This window comes from Talpa occidentalis, unplaced genomic scaffold (assembly GCF_014898055.3).
Source record: "Talpa occidentalis isolate TD23 unplaced genomic scaffold, MPIMG_talOcc4v2.1 talOcc4.9, whole genome shotgun sequence".
NCBI classification, from domain to species: domain Eukaryota; kingdom Metazoa; phylum Chordata; class Mammalia; order Eulipotyphla; family Talpidae; genus Talpa; species Talpa occidentalis.
The window spans coordinates 7,814,446-7,831,385 of NW_023605305.1; the positions used below are offsets into that span (position 1 = coordinate 7,814,446).

Below are 16,940 nucleotides of genomic sequence, written 5' to 3' on the forward strand. Positions count from 1 at the left end.
GCTTTCCAAGGAGTGGGGTCCAGGGGGGCGGGGGGCGGGGGAGCGCGCTGGCCTTGAAGTCAGACATATCCCCCTTGAATCTCTGCTGTGCTGTGTCCACTGTGTGACTCAGAACAGGCTTCTTCTCGAGCTTCTGTTTCCTCATCTGTGAAACAGGGATGATTCAAAACCCTTTCTCATTTGAGTTCTTCAGAAATTTAGACTTTATTATTATTGTTATTTGATAATAAGGCAGATATTTAAAATACAGTTATATTAAGTAAAATGCATAATAAAATATTAATTAGATAAAATATAATGTTTATTTTAAAAACAATAAAAGAAATCAGGAAGAACAGTTGCATGTAAAGCACATTGTACAGTATGTGCCCCTCGGTAAGCGTTTGGGAGAATGTTCCAAGATACAACAAACTGTTGGAGAAGGAATTGGGTGTAGCCAGTGCTTCCTGAAAATCAGAAGCAGAGGGGGCCAAGGGCTTAAGAAAGCAGCTCTGGCTGAAACGCTTCAAGAAGGGATGGAAAGTAGAAAGTCGAGAAGGTCTGGTGAGGGTGGGGCCGGCTCCTGAGCTCAGCTTTATCCCAAAACGGTGCTTGGCAGGAGGTTTGGGAAATGCGACTATGGGGGCAGCATCGCTGTGGCTAAAAAAGAAAATGTCCAGATATGGTTAGAATAAATGTGCTTGAGCTGCCTCCTCATCGCCAGAAGCCAGGCAAGTCTAGGGCAGGCCTGGGAACGAGGAAGGCTTTGCTTCTGCAGCATTTTCCATGGTGAAGCTCTGTCTCCTCCGTGCACCTCTCCTCTGGGTTAAAAACCCCCCAGTAAGGACCAGGGCAAGTAAACGTCTGCCTCGCTTTACCCTCAGGACTTGGGCACTGTAGTTTTGAGCCAGCAGGTGAGCGAAGTGCCTGCCATACAGGCTGAGAATGTCTTTATCGCGGCTTTTATCCCAGCAAAGTTAGAGCAAACTTGACTCACTCACAGAAGCCTGGGTTAAAGTGTAAACCCAGTAGAGGAGGGGCAAGTGGCCCAGCCTCCCTCCCATCTGGCCCCGCTGGGAATGGGTGCAAAATTCACTCTGTGATTGGTTCTGTCAGGACAAAGGCCTGTGCCTGGTTGAACCAACCAGCAGGTGAATAAACAGGCTGTGTCAGTCGGCGCCATCGGGAGGTGTGAACCCGTCCCTGCGGCAGCTGACGCCCCCAAACTTGGTAACTGCAAACACACAAGATTACTCCCTTGTGGTTTTGGGGGGTCAGAAGTCCCTAGTCAGTTTCCCCGGTGAAAGGCAGTGCGGGGCTGTGGGCGGACCGGTTCCTTCTGGAAGCTCCAGCGGGTTTCTTGCCTGTTCCAGCTTCAGACGCCTTGCGCGCCAAGCTTCTGTGCCTCCTCTCCTTCCCTCGCCCAGCTCTGCTCTCTCCTTTCACCCTCTGGCCTCCTTCAAAGGACGCTTGGAATTAAGTTGGATCCGCCTGGATAATCCCAGCTAATCTTGCCATTGCAAGAGCCTTAACCACACCCGAAAATTCTCTTTTGCCATGTAAAACACTAGTCACACATTCCAGGGATTAGGATCTGGAGATTGTTGGGGGCCATCATTCACCTACTACCCTTTTCTTTCCCCCGGTTCTGGGTGATACATGAAAAACAGCCTGAACTGAACCCAGACTATCCTCTGCTCCTCATAGAATGACCTGGCATTAGCCCCTCACCCCTTTCAGGCCTCCTTAACAACAGAGGATGGCTCCTTGCCTGCCTTCAAGGTGCGCTGACAGCTGGCACTGCCAGCTGCTTCCACCAGGCCCTGGAACAGGTGCTCACTTCCTGATTTTTCAGCCTTGTTGTCCCTGGAAACGCTAACAGGATCCTGTCTCAAGACCTTTGTTCTGTTGTCCCCTCTGCTGGGACTGTCCTCACCACAGCCACAGGTCCCCTCCTGCACCTCCTTCAGATCTTTGCTTATGTATCACTCTCTTGGTGACTGTCCCGAGCAGCGTATTTCACTTCCTCCTGGCTCCCCTACTACCCAATCAGCACCACCGATTTCTTCTAGTTTGTATCACCGACTACCTATAGAACTTTCTCTATGAGGCCAGTTGTCTGTGAGCTCATGAGGCCAGGGCCTCTGTCTGCTTGGGTCATCCCTCTGTCCCCAGCACCTGCAGCAGGCCCTGGCATAAAGCATGTGCCCGCTGAATACTTTCTTGACCAGATGAATAAGTACAGTACCTGTACCTCAAAACTTTGAGGCCGTAATGCAGACCCCAGCAAGGCAGACCCCAGCACCATTCCCCTCTGACAGATGGCACAGCTGAGGCTGAGGAAGGTGAGAATTCACTTCTCTGGGTGACCGTTGATAGCGGAACAGCCTGGTCCAGAGTCCACGCTGGCAAGGCTCACGTCTTGGTGGGTAGGGTTGATACCTGAAAACAATCTTGGTGGTCCCTGATCCTGTAAGTTCTTCCTCTGCCCTCTACTTTCTGTGCAAAACTATCTCTTGGGAGATATATGCAGTTTATTGCAGTACTGTTTACAAAATCCTATACTGGGCACAACCAAAGTGCCTATCAGCTGGTGAATAGACAAAGAAGGGGTGGTAGCTATACACAATGGAATACTATTTAGCTATCAAAAAGATGAAATCTTGCCATTTGCAACCACATGGTTGGACCTGCATGATATTATGCCTCGTGAAATAGGCCAGACAAATGACATAAAACATAAACAAAACTTTTGACATACAAGGCCAATTCGTGGTGATCAGAGAGGGTGGGAGATGTGGGTGCCTTGAAGGCACCCTCACTGGATGAGGGTGGTTACACTGGAACAGTAGGTCAATGTCAAGGTGAAGGGTAGAATGGACTTCAGTAGTGACTTCATATAGTAGATACTCTTGTTAATTCTCCATGAGCACCTGAAGTCTACATAATGTTATCATGTAATGTCACGTCAGTAAAAAAAAAAAAAATTAACTTGATTTTTAAAAATGCATTTTGGAGAGGAGGAACCAAACAAAGCAAGTCAGTGCCCAAAAAGGCCTGCAGCACAAGACAAAAGCGATGTCCAAATGCACCCAGTTCACGAGGGCCTGACTGGCTTCCAGTGACCAGCAGCAGCGAGTAGCATGCAGCCTCCCCACCAGGCCCCCCAGTCTAGCAGAGTCCAGAGGCAGCACTTCTGGTCGGGGAAGGTCGGCTGTGACAGCTCACTTCATCTTCCTCCCAGACCTCGGTGGCAGGACTTAGGGCCTCCCTTCAGCACAGAGGTTCTGCCCTGTCTGGTCTCAGCTCATCAGACCTGGCAGAAAGGTGGGTTTTTGTCCCCTGATGGATGCAGAAGCTCTAAACAAGGAGTGTGTGGGGGGCCACGCTAAGCTGTGAGACCTGGGGCAAGTGTCTCACCCTCTCTGTGCCTGGGTGTGTTTAATGATGACATGGCCAGGTGGGGTTAATCGTACCCCATATGGCAGAAAAAAACAAGCTCACCCGTGTCAGGCGCTTAGTATGAGCCTGGCAGGCAGTGGCCAAGAAACAGAAGCAGATATTTCTGTTGTTGCCCATGCTGGGGCGCAGGGCCAGGAGGCCAGGTGGTGGGCAGCGCCTGTGCCCAGCCTGGCCTGCCAGCATGGGAGCCCATTGGGGGCTGATTCCCAGAGCCGGAGAAGGGTCAAGGTGTCAGACTCGCTCACTTTGAGCTGACCGCAACCGGAGCTCTGGCTGCGGCCCTGCCTTCCGCAGGCCCCAGACTGTCCTGGCGGGGAAGCAGGCGGAGATGTCACTTTTTTCCCAAGAAGTGTTGAATGTGAGTTACATCCCTTGGGACTGGGTCCCAGTGCCAGGCATCTAAGTCAGGTCCACGCCAGGCTCTGGCTTAGGAAGACACAATATCGTGCTTTCAAAGTAAAGAGACTGGTTCTTTAATTTGCTCCTTCTGTTTTGGCTCCTGGAGTCTTCTGAAGGAATGTGTCTTCCTAAATTTCGCCGGTGCCTGAATGCATTGGCAAGGAGCCTGGGGATGTTGGATCTTGTCAAATTCACCCATGTCTTGTCTTGGGGGTCAGGAAACAGCCTCTTTTCTCTGCTCGCAGCAGAGTGTTCTGGAGATGGCCCGTCTCCCTTCTCTGTGCAATGTCTCAGGCTGAGTCCTTCCCACGAAATACCGTGAGCTCCTCCTACCCACAAACTCTGCCCAAGGAAGGTCTACATTCGCCTCAAAGCCCTGCAGAGCTGCTTCCACACCTCCTTCCCCTCCATCCACACCACCCACCCCCCTTCAAATTCAGTGTCACTCCTGGGGTAGGCTCAGCACACCTGCCCAGGCTCAGCTGCGTCGTGGTTCAAGGCTCAGTTTTACAGTCAATAGAACTTCTCCCTGCCTAGCACTGGCTGTGTGACCCCGGAGAAGGGACTTTATCTTTCAGGACCCCGGTATCCTGGTCTGCCACTAAGAACCAATAACTGTCAACAGACTGTGCAGGGACTGGTCTCAGCAGCGCCTGGCACAGGTTGGCATTCGGCACACTGTGTTCCCGCTGATCCTGACATCCTGCTGGACTTGTGTCCGTTCACTCATCTGCGTCGCCCCCCGAAGCCCTTGGCACACAGTAGAGACCCGGGAGTTGTTGGACTCAAATTCTCTAAAAAAATTTTTTTAAAGAAAGGCCAACCTGTCGCCCCTCCTGCTTTGGAGGGTGGCCCACGGGGACCCAGCCCTGAGAGCTGGTGAGGTGCAAGGGACGGGCATGACTTCCAAGTCAGCTGCATTTGGTGGTGAACCTTGGCTCTGCTGCTTGCAGCTGTGTGACCCAGGGCAAGTCACTTAACCTCTCTGAAACTCAGAAGTAATGGGGCTAATCACGCCTTGAAGGGTGGGGCTGAGGACGGGATGCATTGCGGAAGGGTGCCTGGCTCTCGGCTCAACTGCTGCTGCCTTCCTCGCTGCTCCTGCTGGCACTTTGACTGCTCCTGCTAGTATCCTTATTCTGCCTGCAGATTTAGTCACGTCCTTCCTTTTTTTTTTTCCCCCAGGCTCTCCCTGGCTCAGCCAGCCTCCTTCCCTCTCTTTGCTCTTATGACTCACTTGCAAAGGGCTTTTCATTTTCCCTGTGTGCGTATGCACTACCAGAACCTGTTCTAAAAGAACAGGAACCTGACGCCTTTGACCTCGGTTCCCCGGGAGGTGACCCGAAACTCCCTCCGGAGCAGCGTGATGGCTCACAACCTCCCCCTGGCTCCCACCCACCCCCCACTCGTGGGACTGGGACTCGGTGACAAAAGTGACCATGGATTGAAACTTGGCCGAGAGGCCCTGTTGAATCCCTCCTTTGTGATGGAAGTAGTGCGGCCTGGCTCCCTGCAAGTGAGACCAGGCATCCCTTTCCCAGTTATGCAGCTTGGCAGGAGGAGGTTGGGGTGCAGGGAGAATGGTCAAGGAGCCTCTTTGTGGTGGGGGCTGGCCTTGCTACCAGACACCTCCGCTGGCCGAGAGCTCCTCCCAGTGTCTCCGCTGGGCCTGACGTTTCTGGAACCGAACCAACCGTGCCATGGGGGGCCGGAGGCTAAGCTCCATGGCCATGTGAGGGTCTCGCAGTCAGGTTGCTGGCTTCTGACCTGGTTCCACAGGATTTCTGGGGTTCGGCGGGAAGGAGCCAAGGGAAGGCTTGACCATCAGCACTTGGAGCCCTGAGCCCTGTGTCAGCCAGAGCAGCGCTGCTTTCTGCTGTTTGATTTTATTGAAATCACTGTCTTTGCATTAGATTCCCGAGCTGCAGTCCAGGCGTGGGCTGGCAGTGATGACCCCACTTGGGTCTCAGTGAGATGGAACTTTCTGGTGTCCAGAACTCTGACTTCTCTGAGCGTGGCCCCTTCCCCTAATGCTCCCCTCCTCCCAGGGACATCCTTCGTGGCTCTGGTTGGTCATAGATATGCATGGGGCGCAGGCAGGCTGCCCCATGGGAGGAGCGAGACTCAGGTCACTCCCAAACCTGCTGGCTTCTACCTGGGAAGACCAGGGAGCAATAGAAACCCCCTCCCACCCCTGTACCCCACTTTCCCCGGGACATTACTAGAGTTACCTTCTCGGGTCAGAGTGTGGATCATCCTATCTTTCCCATGTTCCCAGCACATCATTTGCCTACACAGACAAGATTTGGGTATCCAGGCACTCTGGAGAGCTGATTCTATCTAACCCTCTCCCCCTCGGTGCCAACCTTAACCTGAGAATTTTTCCTAATATGAGACATTAGCTAAGCTTTTTAACTTGCCAGATAGTTGTTCATTCCACTGACAATAGTTAAGTGCTTGTTAGGTTCCCCGCACACTGTGCTGTGCTGGCGCTGGGCACAGGAACCAGGCAAACAGGAATTTTCTTTCAGGGAGTTTACATGCCAGTGGGGAAGACAGGGAACCAAGAAGAAAGCAAAACCAAGACTGTTACAGGTTGTGAAGTAATGTCACCTATCCGTGGGAAGAAATGGCATCAAGGAACTAAGCATGGGGCCCCAGAGTAGCTGGGTGAGGGAGGGGGCATTGCACAGAATGGCCAGGAAAACCTTGCTGAGGTCACATTTGAACTGAGTGAGAGAAGTAAAGAAGGAGTCAAACAAAAGAGAAAGGTAGAGGAGTGATTCAGACAGCAAGAATAGCAAGTGCAAAGGCCCTGTGGCAGGACCCGCATGCGCGTGATGTGACAGAGAAATAAAACAGAAGCCACTCAAGATTAGGGAGCCAATAAGGTCTGAGGGAGAGGCACGAGCAGATTCCAATCTGGTGGCGATAGCAAAGGAATTTGAATTTATGCTGTCATGGAAAGACTGATTATTTTGAGAAATTCCTATCATAAATTATATCAGCCAATCTACAAAGTTTATAGAAGACAATTGTGAAGTTTAGGGATTAAAACAAAAGGCAAACATCCACGTATCCTTCTCTGTTGCCCTCCCCAGCACCATTCCTCACTCCTCCAGGGAGATAGCTATTAGATTGAATTGCAGTTTATAATCTTTGCATTTCTTCCTAATGTTACTGTCAGATACTTAACAGCAGGGATAGGGTCAGAGAAATGCATCATTAGGCAATTTCATCATTGTTCAGATGCCATAGAGTGTGGTTACACAGACCTAGATGGTCTAGCCTACTACACACCTAGGCTGCATGGTGTGAGCTATTGGGACCACCTGTGATCCCTTAGTGACCAAAATGTTGCCTAGCAACATACAGATATACAAAATATAGCCACATATTGTTTGGTTTTGCCTGGGTCATATCAATAGAACCATGCTGTGTGCATACTTCTACAATTTGTTCTTCTGTTAACTGTCACATTTTTCAGAGTAGTCCTATTGGTACATATAGCTGCAGGTTTTTCATTTTCACTGCTGCATAGTATTCCACTGGAGAATGCTGTCTTGGCTCATCCTTTACCCTGGGGTATGACATTCTAATGTTGTTTTCTAATGATGAACCATCTCTCCCCATACTCTTGACATAAAGCCAACTTGTAGGTGATTTATATATTTTAAGCATGGTTAGATTTCACTTGTTGATATTTTGTTTAGGAGTTGTGTTTCTGAGCTGGCTGTTCAGATTAGCCTGTCATTTTCCTTTCTTGCCTTGCTCTATTCTGGTTTTGGTATCAAGGTTATACATTCCTCACAGTATTTTCTCTGGAACACTTGTGTCAGATGAATAAACCAGGGAGGGTTTAGTAAATGTTACTACATGTTGTCATCCTGCACAACCCATTATTCTTGTACAAAATCTTGGCCTCTTTTGGTACAATGTTCTTTGCACGTTCCTACCCCAAACCCTCCCCTCCCCTCCAGAAAAACAAAGGAAATGTATGTCCCCCACCACCATGAACATCTCAAATAGTCATGCTCACAGCTTACTTAACCTTTCTGGATTTTCACAGGTGGGTCCTGAATGCAAGATTTTAGCATGAAGTGTTGTTACAGCTTTCCTGAGCCTCCCCAGCTAACAACAGGTCGGTGCCACTCCTAGCTACTAACATTTTTTCTCTAAAACCCAGATGTACAGTGCGTCACTTATCCCTTCAGGCCCCCTTGAACATGAGCAGAAATGGGTCCAACTCTGGGGTCCAGAGGTGAGTCTGGTCCAGCTGGGACCCCAGGCTGCCCACCATGCCTGCTCTGAGTTAGGGACATCTTGGGAGCCACATGATCCAAATCCTCTAAGTACAAAATTAGCTTCTTTCCATATTTTTGAAAGGGAAAGAACACCATACTAAATATAACATGGGTCAACAAGCCAGAAAGGAGCTGAATGGCCAAAGCTGTACCCCAGGGAGCTGGTCCCAACCCCGGCTGACCGTCGACACCTGGTCTCCGGAGGGAGGGCGGTGTTGATGGAGAATTTAAAACTACTGTTGGACACATCACCCGGCATGAACTCTCAAACTAAAACCTTCATTTTATTGCCTTATTTGAAAAGCAACACATTAACCCTTCCATGCCTTCCAATTCTCTTTCTCGCCACCAGAAAATGAAAATAAATATCACTCTAACCCCATCACATGGAGAAAACTATGAACATCTTGGCATAAACAATTGGAGTGTTTTGAAATTTAACACATTACAAAGTGTTTGTCCTTTTTTTTTCTCATTAGCAACCTCCGAGGAGCATTTTTTGGCATTATTTTTACAGTGTTCCCTACCCCCTCAATTTTAATAATGCAGATATACTGTATACTATTCTGTATAGACTGATATCTGTGTACTGTGAAAAGACACAAACCATTGTAATAGCTGAGATTTCTTTTTACACCATCCCAAAGAACCAATTTTTGCCCCACTTGAGTGATCGCTCTCCAATGAGAATGCTTTAAACAATATTTGATAACAAACCTTCCCTTAAGAGCTTACTGTATCCTGGTCGCATGCTGCTTAGGTGCTTTATATATGTTTGCCTGCTTACTTATCACAAGTCCCCTATAAAGTGAAGACTAGAAAGCCCTATCTCCATTTTACAGTTGTGGGACCTGAGGCACAGAGAGGTTAAGTCACTTGCCCAAGGTCACACAGCCAGGAAAGTACACAACAAAGTCCTGCGCCCAGCCACCTGGCTGCAAAGTTCACTTAATCACTGAACTATGTTGCCTAGCAACCATACATTTTGATCACAAAACATTCAAAATACAGAAAGAGAGGAAAAGGTACACTTCTCAAGTCCAACCTCCCCCATCTTCAGAAGCAATTATTGGTTCAAGTTTAGAAGGTGCTCCTCATCTGGGAATTTTACATATGTGTTTGTAGATATGAAAATATATTGCCTTTTATTTTAACACAAGCAGGATCTTTTAGTCTTCTTTCCTCTATACCTAATGGACATATCTGTCTATAGAATTTTATTAAAATTAGAATCACACTTAACATGTTCTTTTAACCTTGTTGTTTGACTTTAAAATGTGGCATTAGGGGCCTCCCTGGTGGCGCAGCAGTTGAGCACTGGGTTGCGAGGCTGCCCGCAGCCTCTGCAGCGCTGGTTCGATCCCCAGCCACCGGGCGAAGGTCCCACATGGTGCGCAGGCCTCCCCTGCCGCCCGCTGCTCCCCTCAGCAGTGTACTTCGTCAGTCTGCCTGCTCTGCTCTCCCCTCTGGCTCTGGTGAATTCTCTCACCCTCCCGCGCTTCTGACTGTACCCAGTGCTTGGATAAATAAATAAATTTTTTTAAAAATGTGGCATTAGCTGCTTTGAGACCATATTTTTGTAAGTGTGTGAGCCATGTTTCTCTAACCAGATCCAGACGACTGGTTACAGAAGTGGTTTCTAGTTTCTCACTCCTATAAAGCTATGAAGAATAACTTTACTTTGTGCATAATTTTTCTTTGCATATAGAACTGCAGAACCAAAGCATATAAAATGGTCTGCAAATGCCTAACACCCTTACCCACCAGGCCACTATCACCTGCTTTTGATCCTTGGCAAGATTTTCATCTCTGCCTGTAATTCTCACCTGGAGTCTGTTTCACTGACTTGACAATGGGAGGCCAAGTTTGAACTGAGAATGAACAAGAGCAGAGCAGTAGGGCGATCCAGTGTTCGAATCACAGATTTAAAAGCATGGTGTCAGCCCCCCAGGCATGCAGCCTACCTGGCAGGCCCTTAGGGAATTTTCCCCCTCTTCTGCTTCCACTCTGAGCCAGGTCTGGATCCACTTGCAGAACCAATGCATTTCTAGGGCTGCCTAGACCTTAGTCCGTCCCTTCACTGGCCGTGAGCGACAGTGTGAGAAACATAGGCTGTGGGCCCCGGGGACTCTTCCCAGCTGTTCCCACTGTGAGCATCCCCATAAGGATCCCTGTTTGGTGCCCTGCATGCCATACAGTGCAGATGCACACACACACACATGTTCCTTACTGTGTGCACATGCATGTGTGCATGCAGCACATCCTGGGCACATTATGACAAGTGACACTTCCCCCAGCCACTTCCTTCCACAGCCCCTGTGCTTTCTCCCCACTTTCCCAGTATCCTCTGTGGGCAGTTCTCCTGCTGGCTTGGAAGCCCCACGAATTCTAACTCGCTCACCACTGTCTCTTCCGGGGCCCATTTGCTGCTTTGCAGATGCACAAGAATTGTTTGTTGAGTTAAAAAAAGAAGACCCCGACTTCAAGCCGGTAAAGGATGTTATCCCAAATATTTTTAGAGTATTTTCTAACAAAGTGGACAGTTTCCGATGCAGCCCATTGTTTGATGAGAAAATATCTCCACAGCATCAAATTTCAAGTGGCCTGCTTCGCTGTTCCTTTGGAAAGATCAGAAAGAATGCCAAATTGAAAGCAGGGCTTTGCCCATCTAAACAACTGTAAAGTTTCACAATTTTGCAAAGGCGCTGTTGCTGGAATAACATACTGAGGAGAGGCAGCAAGGAGTCTTTCTCACTTTCCCTCCCGGGCCTCAAAGGGTCCTGAGCTGAGCCCCTCGGGTGACTTGCTTGTCGGGTTCGCTCTCCCTGCACACACGCAGTCCTGTGCCCCCAAGCTGCCAGCAGCTCCTTTTGCATGAGGTTTCTGAGCTGCTTCCTGGGAACCAGGTCTTTCATCCATCTGGGGACAGCAGCTAAGAGGAGGTATGTGCAGGCTCTGCCTTTTTAAGAAAGGGACACTCCCTTTGGCTGCGGAGAAGCTTCTCTTGCAGGATCCACTTCATTCCATGGGTTCCACAGACTTTTTGGAGTCCCAGCTGTGTTCCAGGCTCAGGGATGACTATGTGGTCCCAAATGAGAGAGATTTGCTATAGTAGTTGCTGGGGGGCTTGTGGGAGCACAAGAAGGGTTGGCTGAGTTGGGTGATGAGGGAGCTGCAGAAATGCTGGAGGTGTGTGCAAGGCAGGGCAAGAGGTGTGTGGGAGAGGCAGGGCCAGGGTGAGTCAGCCATGAGCATCTTCCTAAGGAGGCTGGGTTTTCTGCTGTAGGAAACGGGGAGCCATGGAGAGTGGTGAGCAGACCGCAGTAGGCTGTCTGGACTGGGACTGTCACTGAGCGATGCCCCTGGCCCAGGCAGTTCTGTGACAGCTGAGGATCCCAGCTCCTGTCACCATCGTTGAGGGAGAGTTGAGATGCACATGCTTTGTTAAATTCCAAAATGCTTTACGGACCCAGGGTGCTGAGCGTTCTGGCCTCCTGCAGGGAAAGGTCTGGCTTTTCCTTTTCGGGTGGGGTGGGCAGATCTGTGTCCTTCTGCAGCTCACAGAGGAGCGCCAGCACGTAAGACATCTGGAATGCAGCAGAGGCGAGCCCAGCACTGCTCCCAGCTCCTCCAAGAGTGCAGCGCGGTGTCCACAAGAGCATCTTGCATCAGAACTGAACGTCCCTCTCCTCTCTCTGCTCTCCTTCCAGACCTCTCAGCCGCAGCTGTCCCCCCAGGATGCCTCACATTTGCCTGAAGCCATCCCTCGAGAATCCAGCTGCTGTTTTACTGGCGTGGTGCTAGGGGTTTTGTTTAGTGCATTTAAGGACTGCTTGCTGCTGCTGCTGCTGCTTCTTATTTATTTTCTTTCTTTGAGCTGGCCGTGCCCTGTCTCTGGCACGATGGCCCACTCCAAGGCCAACGGCTCGCACTATGCACTGACGGCCATCGGCCTGGGCATGCTGGTCCTCGGGGTCATCATGGCCATGTGGAACCTGGTACCCGGGTTCAGCACCACAGAAAAGCCCACTGCTCAGGGGAACAACAAGACTGACATCGGCAGCGGCATTCTCAAGAGCAAGACCTTCTCCGTGGCCTACGTCCTGGTGGGGGCCGGGGTCATGCTGCTGCTGCTGTCCATCTGCCTGAGCATCCGGGACAAGAGGAAGCAGCAGCAGAGCGACGAGATGGCGCACATCCAGCGGCAGGCGGGGGCCGAGCCGCACCCCCAGGAGGACAGGTGAGGACCTGCCCCAACCTGGGGATGGACACGTGCCGCCAGCGTGCACACACACACACACACGCATGCATGCAGGGTTCGGCCATGAGGATATTTTACTCTAGGAGGCAGTACCTTCCCACTTCCTCCCATAAGGCTCTGCAAACAGTTTATATACTCACAAATAACTTTATACTTCCATCACAGTCTCCCCAGAAAATGGGTTAGTTGGATAACAGGTGTACCAAGATTTTGACACCCCCAGGGAAAGTGGCACAGACTTGGGGTGCCAGAGCCCTCAGACTGGCTGCCTCCCCATTCACCCTTACTGTATATATGTACTTTGCATTCAAAAGCTTGGGGATAGTGTCTGTTGGACCCAAAAAGCTGTGATCAAGTTTAAGAGAGAAATGATGCATGGAGGAGCACATGATAAAGGTTGACACCCCATTATAAAAAGAGCCCTTGCAAATGAATATGAAGGATAAACACGCTGGTGGGAAATTGAACAAAGGATAATGACAAGCCTTTGGGGGATGATCAAGCAATAGATGCTCAGCCTCTTAGTCACAATGGCGACAAAGGGAGTGTTGTTATTCTTTGCCTGTCACCTTGGCCCAGACAGCCCCGGGGCTAGAGAGCTGGAGGGCTTGGGGCTGCTGCCCGAGGGTTGATGGACAGAACCATTCTGAAGGGAGTTTCTCCTTTAGATGCCCACGGCTTCTGCCCCCAGGAGCTCATCCTTGGGAGACAGTCACACACGTGCAAAGGCATTTATGCCGCTACATTTAGCAGAGCACTCTTAGGGAAGCAAAAACTGAGCAACACCCCATCCCTAAAATGTGGATCATCCGGCTCCTGACACACTGTGCGGGTAGGGAGATGAAATTGGTTAGTGTGTGCAATTTATTTACAACAGTTCCCGGCTTCTGACAAATGCTTAAAAGTGTTGGCTTTTATGCTAGCACCGCAGGTTCGGGGCTGGCGTTGGGGGACCCCGCGCCGACACAGGATTTGGCGTCATGTCTGTGGCTCTCCATGGCGAGGGCGCGCGCTAACCCGGTGTCTGTGCTTGCGTGCAGCCAGGAGGAGGTGGAGGATGTCTCCACGCGGTACTACGTGCCCAGCTACGAGGAGGTGATGAGCACTCACTCCTCAGAGCTGAGGGGCCGGGACCAGAACCCCAGGATGAGCATCTCGCTCCCATCCTACGAGTCCTTGACCGGGCTGGACGAGAACACCCCCACGGCGCGCCCCGACGCCGAGACCAGCCGGGGCAGCGCTCCCGACAGGCAGAACTCCAAGCTGGCCAAGCGCCTGAAGCCGCTCAAAGTGCGGAGGATTAAATCTGAGAAGCTGCACCTCAAAGACTTTAGGATCAACCTCCCGGACAAAAATATCCCTCCTCCCTCCATCGAGCCCTTGACACCCCCGCCACAGTACGACGAGGTCCAGGACAAGGCCCCCGACTCGCGGCCCCCTGACTGAGCCTCCCTCCACAGAATGTTCCCTCCTGCCGCTCACCCTCCGCACCCACAGGCCCCCCACGAAGCCACTGCGGCCACAGTTGAGAAGCGGAGGGGCAGGGGAGGCACACTGAGCGTGAGGGTGGGGCCGGGGTGAGGGTGCTGGGTTCTGAGCCCCTCGGTGTCCACAGAATCCCACGCTGGAGAGAGAAGCCAGCCGCAGGGGGACCCCGGGGCTGTGGCCCCTTAGGGGTACAGAGGCACCATCTTCCCCCTTGTCGTTCCTCAACCTAAGTGGTGGCCGCCACAGGCCTCCCTCCAGCTGGAAAAAGAAACCCAGGAACTGGTTGAGGCGTGGTTTGGTTTTGCTCCCCAGGACTGCTGTGCCTTTGCTTTATCACCCCACCCCAGCTGTGGGCAGTGACCCCGCTCTGTGGGAAGCACGGGCCACGGTGTGGATGCAGTGAGACTGGAGGCCCGAGGAACAGGGGAGGCAGCGGTTCTTTGGAGGCCCAAGGCTCACGTTGGCAACTAGTGTCCTGGCAACACGGGTGCACTTTGCTAGTCTCTCCCGGGTCATGGTGGAAAAGGAAAGCTGTGTGAGACGTTCTGTTCCTTCTAAAATGCCATGCAACTGAGCTTTTTATAATAAAATATTTTATATGTCGTACACGTGGGTCCTGAGTCACTTTGGCACTGTCTGGCTGAGGGAGAATGATCAGCAGTAATGGGGTGATGAACACTCAGTGTCTGCCGGGCACTGTGCTAGGCACTTCACGGGCGTTACCCCACTCCATCAGTGCCTGTGCTGCTCATGGAGGCTCAGGTAATAAAGTGCCCCATGTCTGCCACACCAATTGTAAGAGGCAGAGCTGGGATTTGAACCCAGGCCTTTGGGCCCCAGGGCCTGAGTTCTTAAATACTACCGTGCCACTCAAGGTGACTTCAACTGGGGACTCGGGTTTCCATCCACTCATATGCCGAAGAAGAAGTCCTGGTGGGTTAGATGGCATCTCCGACATCCCTCTCCTGAGAACTGGCCAGGAGGGTCTTCCCTGGTGGTGCAAGGGGTTAAGCACCGCAATATGAAGCAATCCGCAGGCCTCTGCAGCACGAGTTCGATTCCTGGCCGGCCAAGAAGCAACCCACATGGTGCAGCAGACCTCTCCTGTCTCGCCCGCTGCTCCCCTCTGCAGTGTACTTCAGTCAATCTGCCTGTTCTGCTCCCCACTCTGTCTCTGGTGAATCCTCTCACCCCCTGCATCTCTGGCCTGTACCTCAGCTCTTGTATGCATAAATAAATAAATAAATCTTTAAAAAAAAAAAACAACTGGCTGGAAGGGAACGGGGGGGTCCCCAGGACCAGCTGCTGGTGGTACTGGGTGGCATGGAGAGGGCTGGGTGATCCCATGAGCCAGGACAGCAGTTCAGCTAATGAGACATGCCCAGGGGACCACAGACTGCTGGGCTGGGCCCAACGAGAAGAAGCCCAGTCTGGGCTCAGGGCTGGAGGGTGGAGTGAAAGGGGAGACAGACCTGACCCTGAGCTGCCTTCCTGCAGGGCCCGCGAGGAGCAGCCTGCTGGAGTCTGCCAGCAAGGAGCGTGGCTGCAAGTAAACTGGGGCCCCAGATGTTTCCTGAAAAGCTCCCATGGGCGCAAGGGCAGCAGTTGGGAAGGGAATCACCTTGTCTGGGATTGGTAGCAGTGGCTGAAGGTCTCACCTTTCGCTTTCCCAGTGCAAATCCAACTACAGAGTAGGGAGCACAACGGCCTGGCGGCCCGGGGCCCAGTGGTCCCAGCCAGAGGTTCTCCAGGCAGTTCTTCCACGCCCTGGGCTTCTGTTACTCTTCGTGCTTCTTCCCATGGGAGGTCTAGAAGGGACAGAGGGTAGAGAAGAAGGGGAATAACAAAGTCCCAAATGTTGCAAGGTTGCAACTTGTCGCTGAGAAATGACTTTCTTAAAGGGCTCTCTCAACATTTATGTTATAATTAATAATATGTTCATAAAATACCATTGTAACAATAAAAAATAAATAAAAGCGCTTTCAACCTGACCTCTTGCCATCTTTTTGAGGTGTCTGCCCAGCCTAGGCCCTCCCAAGGAGAGAAAAAGGTTGGGGGCATGTAGACTAAATGGTAAACACCCCCCCAAAGATACCAGACTCTAATCTCTGCAGCCTGAGAATGTTGCCTTTTATGGTGAAGTTTTTGCAGATGTGATTCAGTTCAGAATTTTGAGATGAGAATATTATCGGGGACTATCCGGGTGGACCTGGATGGTGGTTCCATCCACAGAGGTACTTATAAGTGGGGGTGGGGGGGACTGCATACCAAAAGGGGGACGGCGGGTCAGAGACCAGCCCTCCTCCCTGAACACCTCCCTTCCTGGTGGGTGCTATGGAAATGGCATGAGGACCTTATTTGTTTTGGAGGGGAAATGATCAAGAAGAATGCTACATGACTCAGAATAAATCATAGCACTCAGCATGTAAGAGACGGATGGTAGGTTCACCTCTGTCCGAAAGGGAGGCTGAGAGAACGCTGCCTGGGGATGCCAGGTGCAGCCGGAGTCCTGAGTACTTCCCGGAGAGGCAAGGAAGCTACCTGCAACATTCAAATCACCTGTCAGAGCAGGGGCCACCCTGCTCTTCTAAGTTCCCCAAGGCACACTTGTCCTGTTTGCTCATTGGTTTAAGCTTATTAGTGCTCTGTTGACTACCCCCCAAATTTGTTTTTAAGCTGAAAAGGTAAAAAATCAGAAGGAAATTCCTAGTCTTTTCCTTTCCTCTCCATCATGTTTTTATTCTTAAGATAAATTAAAGGGCATAGATGGGGAAGAAAATTCGAGAAGCCACCCTCCTACCCTAGGTGGGTCCTAAATGCCCCCAGGGCTGTGAAAGAGCAGAAAGAATTCCCACCCAGCACCCCCACCCACTCCTGCCCACAGAAGGAGGAATGTCAGCAACCTTAGGGAGTCCTGGAGGCCACCCTCTCAGGTCACAGCTGATTGGGCCACAGGTATGAGTCCACCTGATCCAGGAGAACCTATCAGAAGTTGAGCTGGGCCACCCCCACCCCCACAGGGACTGGTCCTGGAAGAGCTAAGAGTC

At 51.2% G+C, this 16,940-nt stretch overlaps 1 protein-coding gene across 3 annotated transcripts in view; it reads left to right on the forward strand.

The window, feature by feature from the left end:
• TMEM51 (transmembrane protein 51) overlaps positions 1-15,877 on the forward strand; it is a 48,869-nt gene extending 32,992 nt beyond the window's left edge. For 2 of the 3 annotated variants that reach the window (XM_054691213.1, XM_037499277.2), the window contains exons 2-3: positions 11,855-12,384; positions 13,446-15,877. In XM_054691213.1, coding sequence (XP_054547188.1) covers positions 12,047-12,384; positions 13,446-13,851 — 744 coding nt within the window. In that variant the 5' untranslated portion in view covers positions 11,855-12,046 and the 3' untranslated portion in view covers positions 13,852-15,877. Of the gene's footprint in view, positions 1-7,909; positions 7,982-11,854; positions 12,385-13,445 lie in introns of all 3 variants that reach the window. The other variant, XM_054691212.1, reaches the window with a different exon arrangement.
• The last annotated feature ends 1,063 nt before the right edge of the window (positions 15,878-16,940 follow it).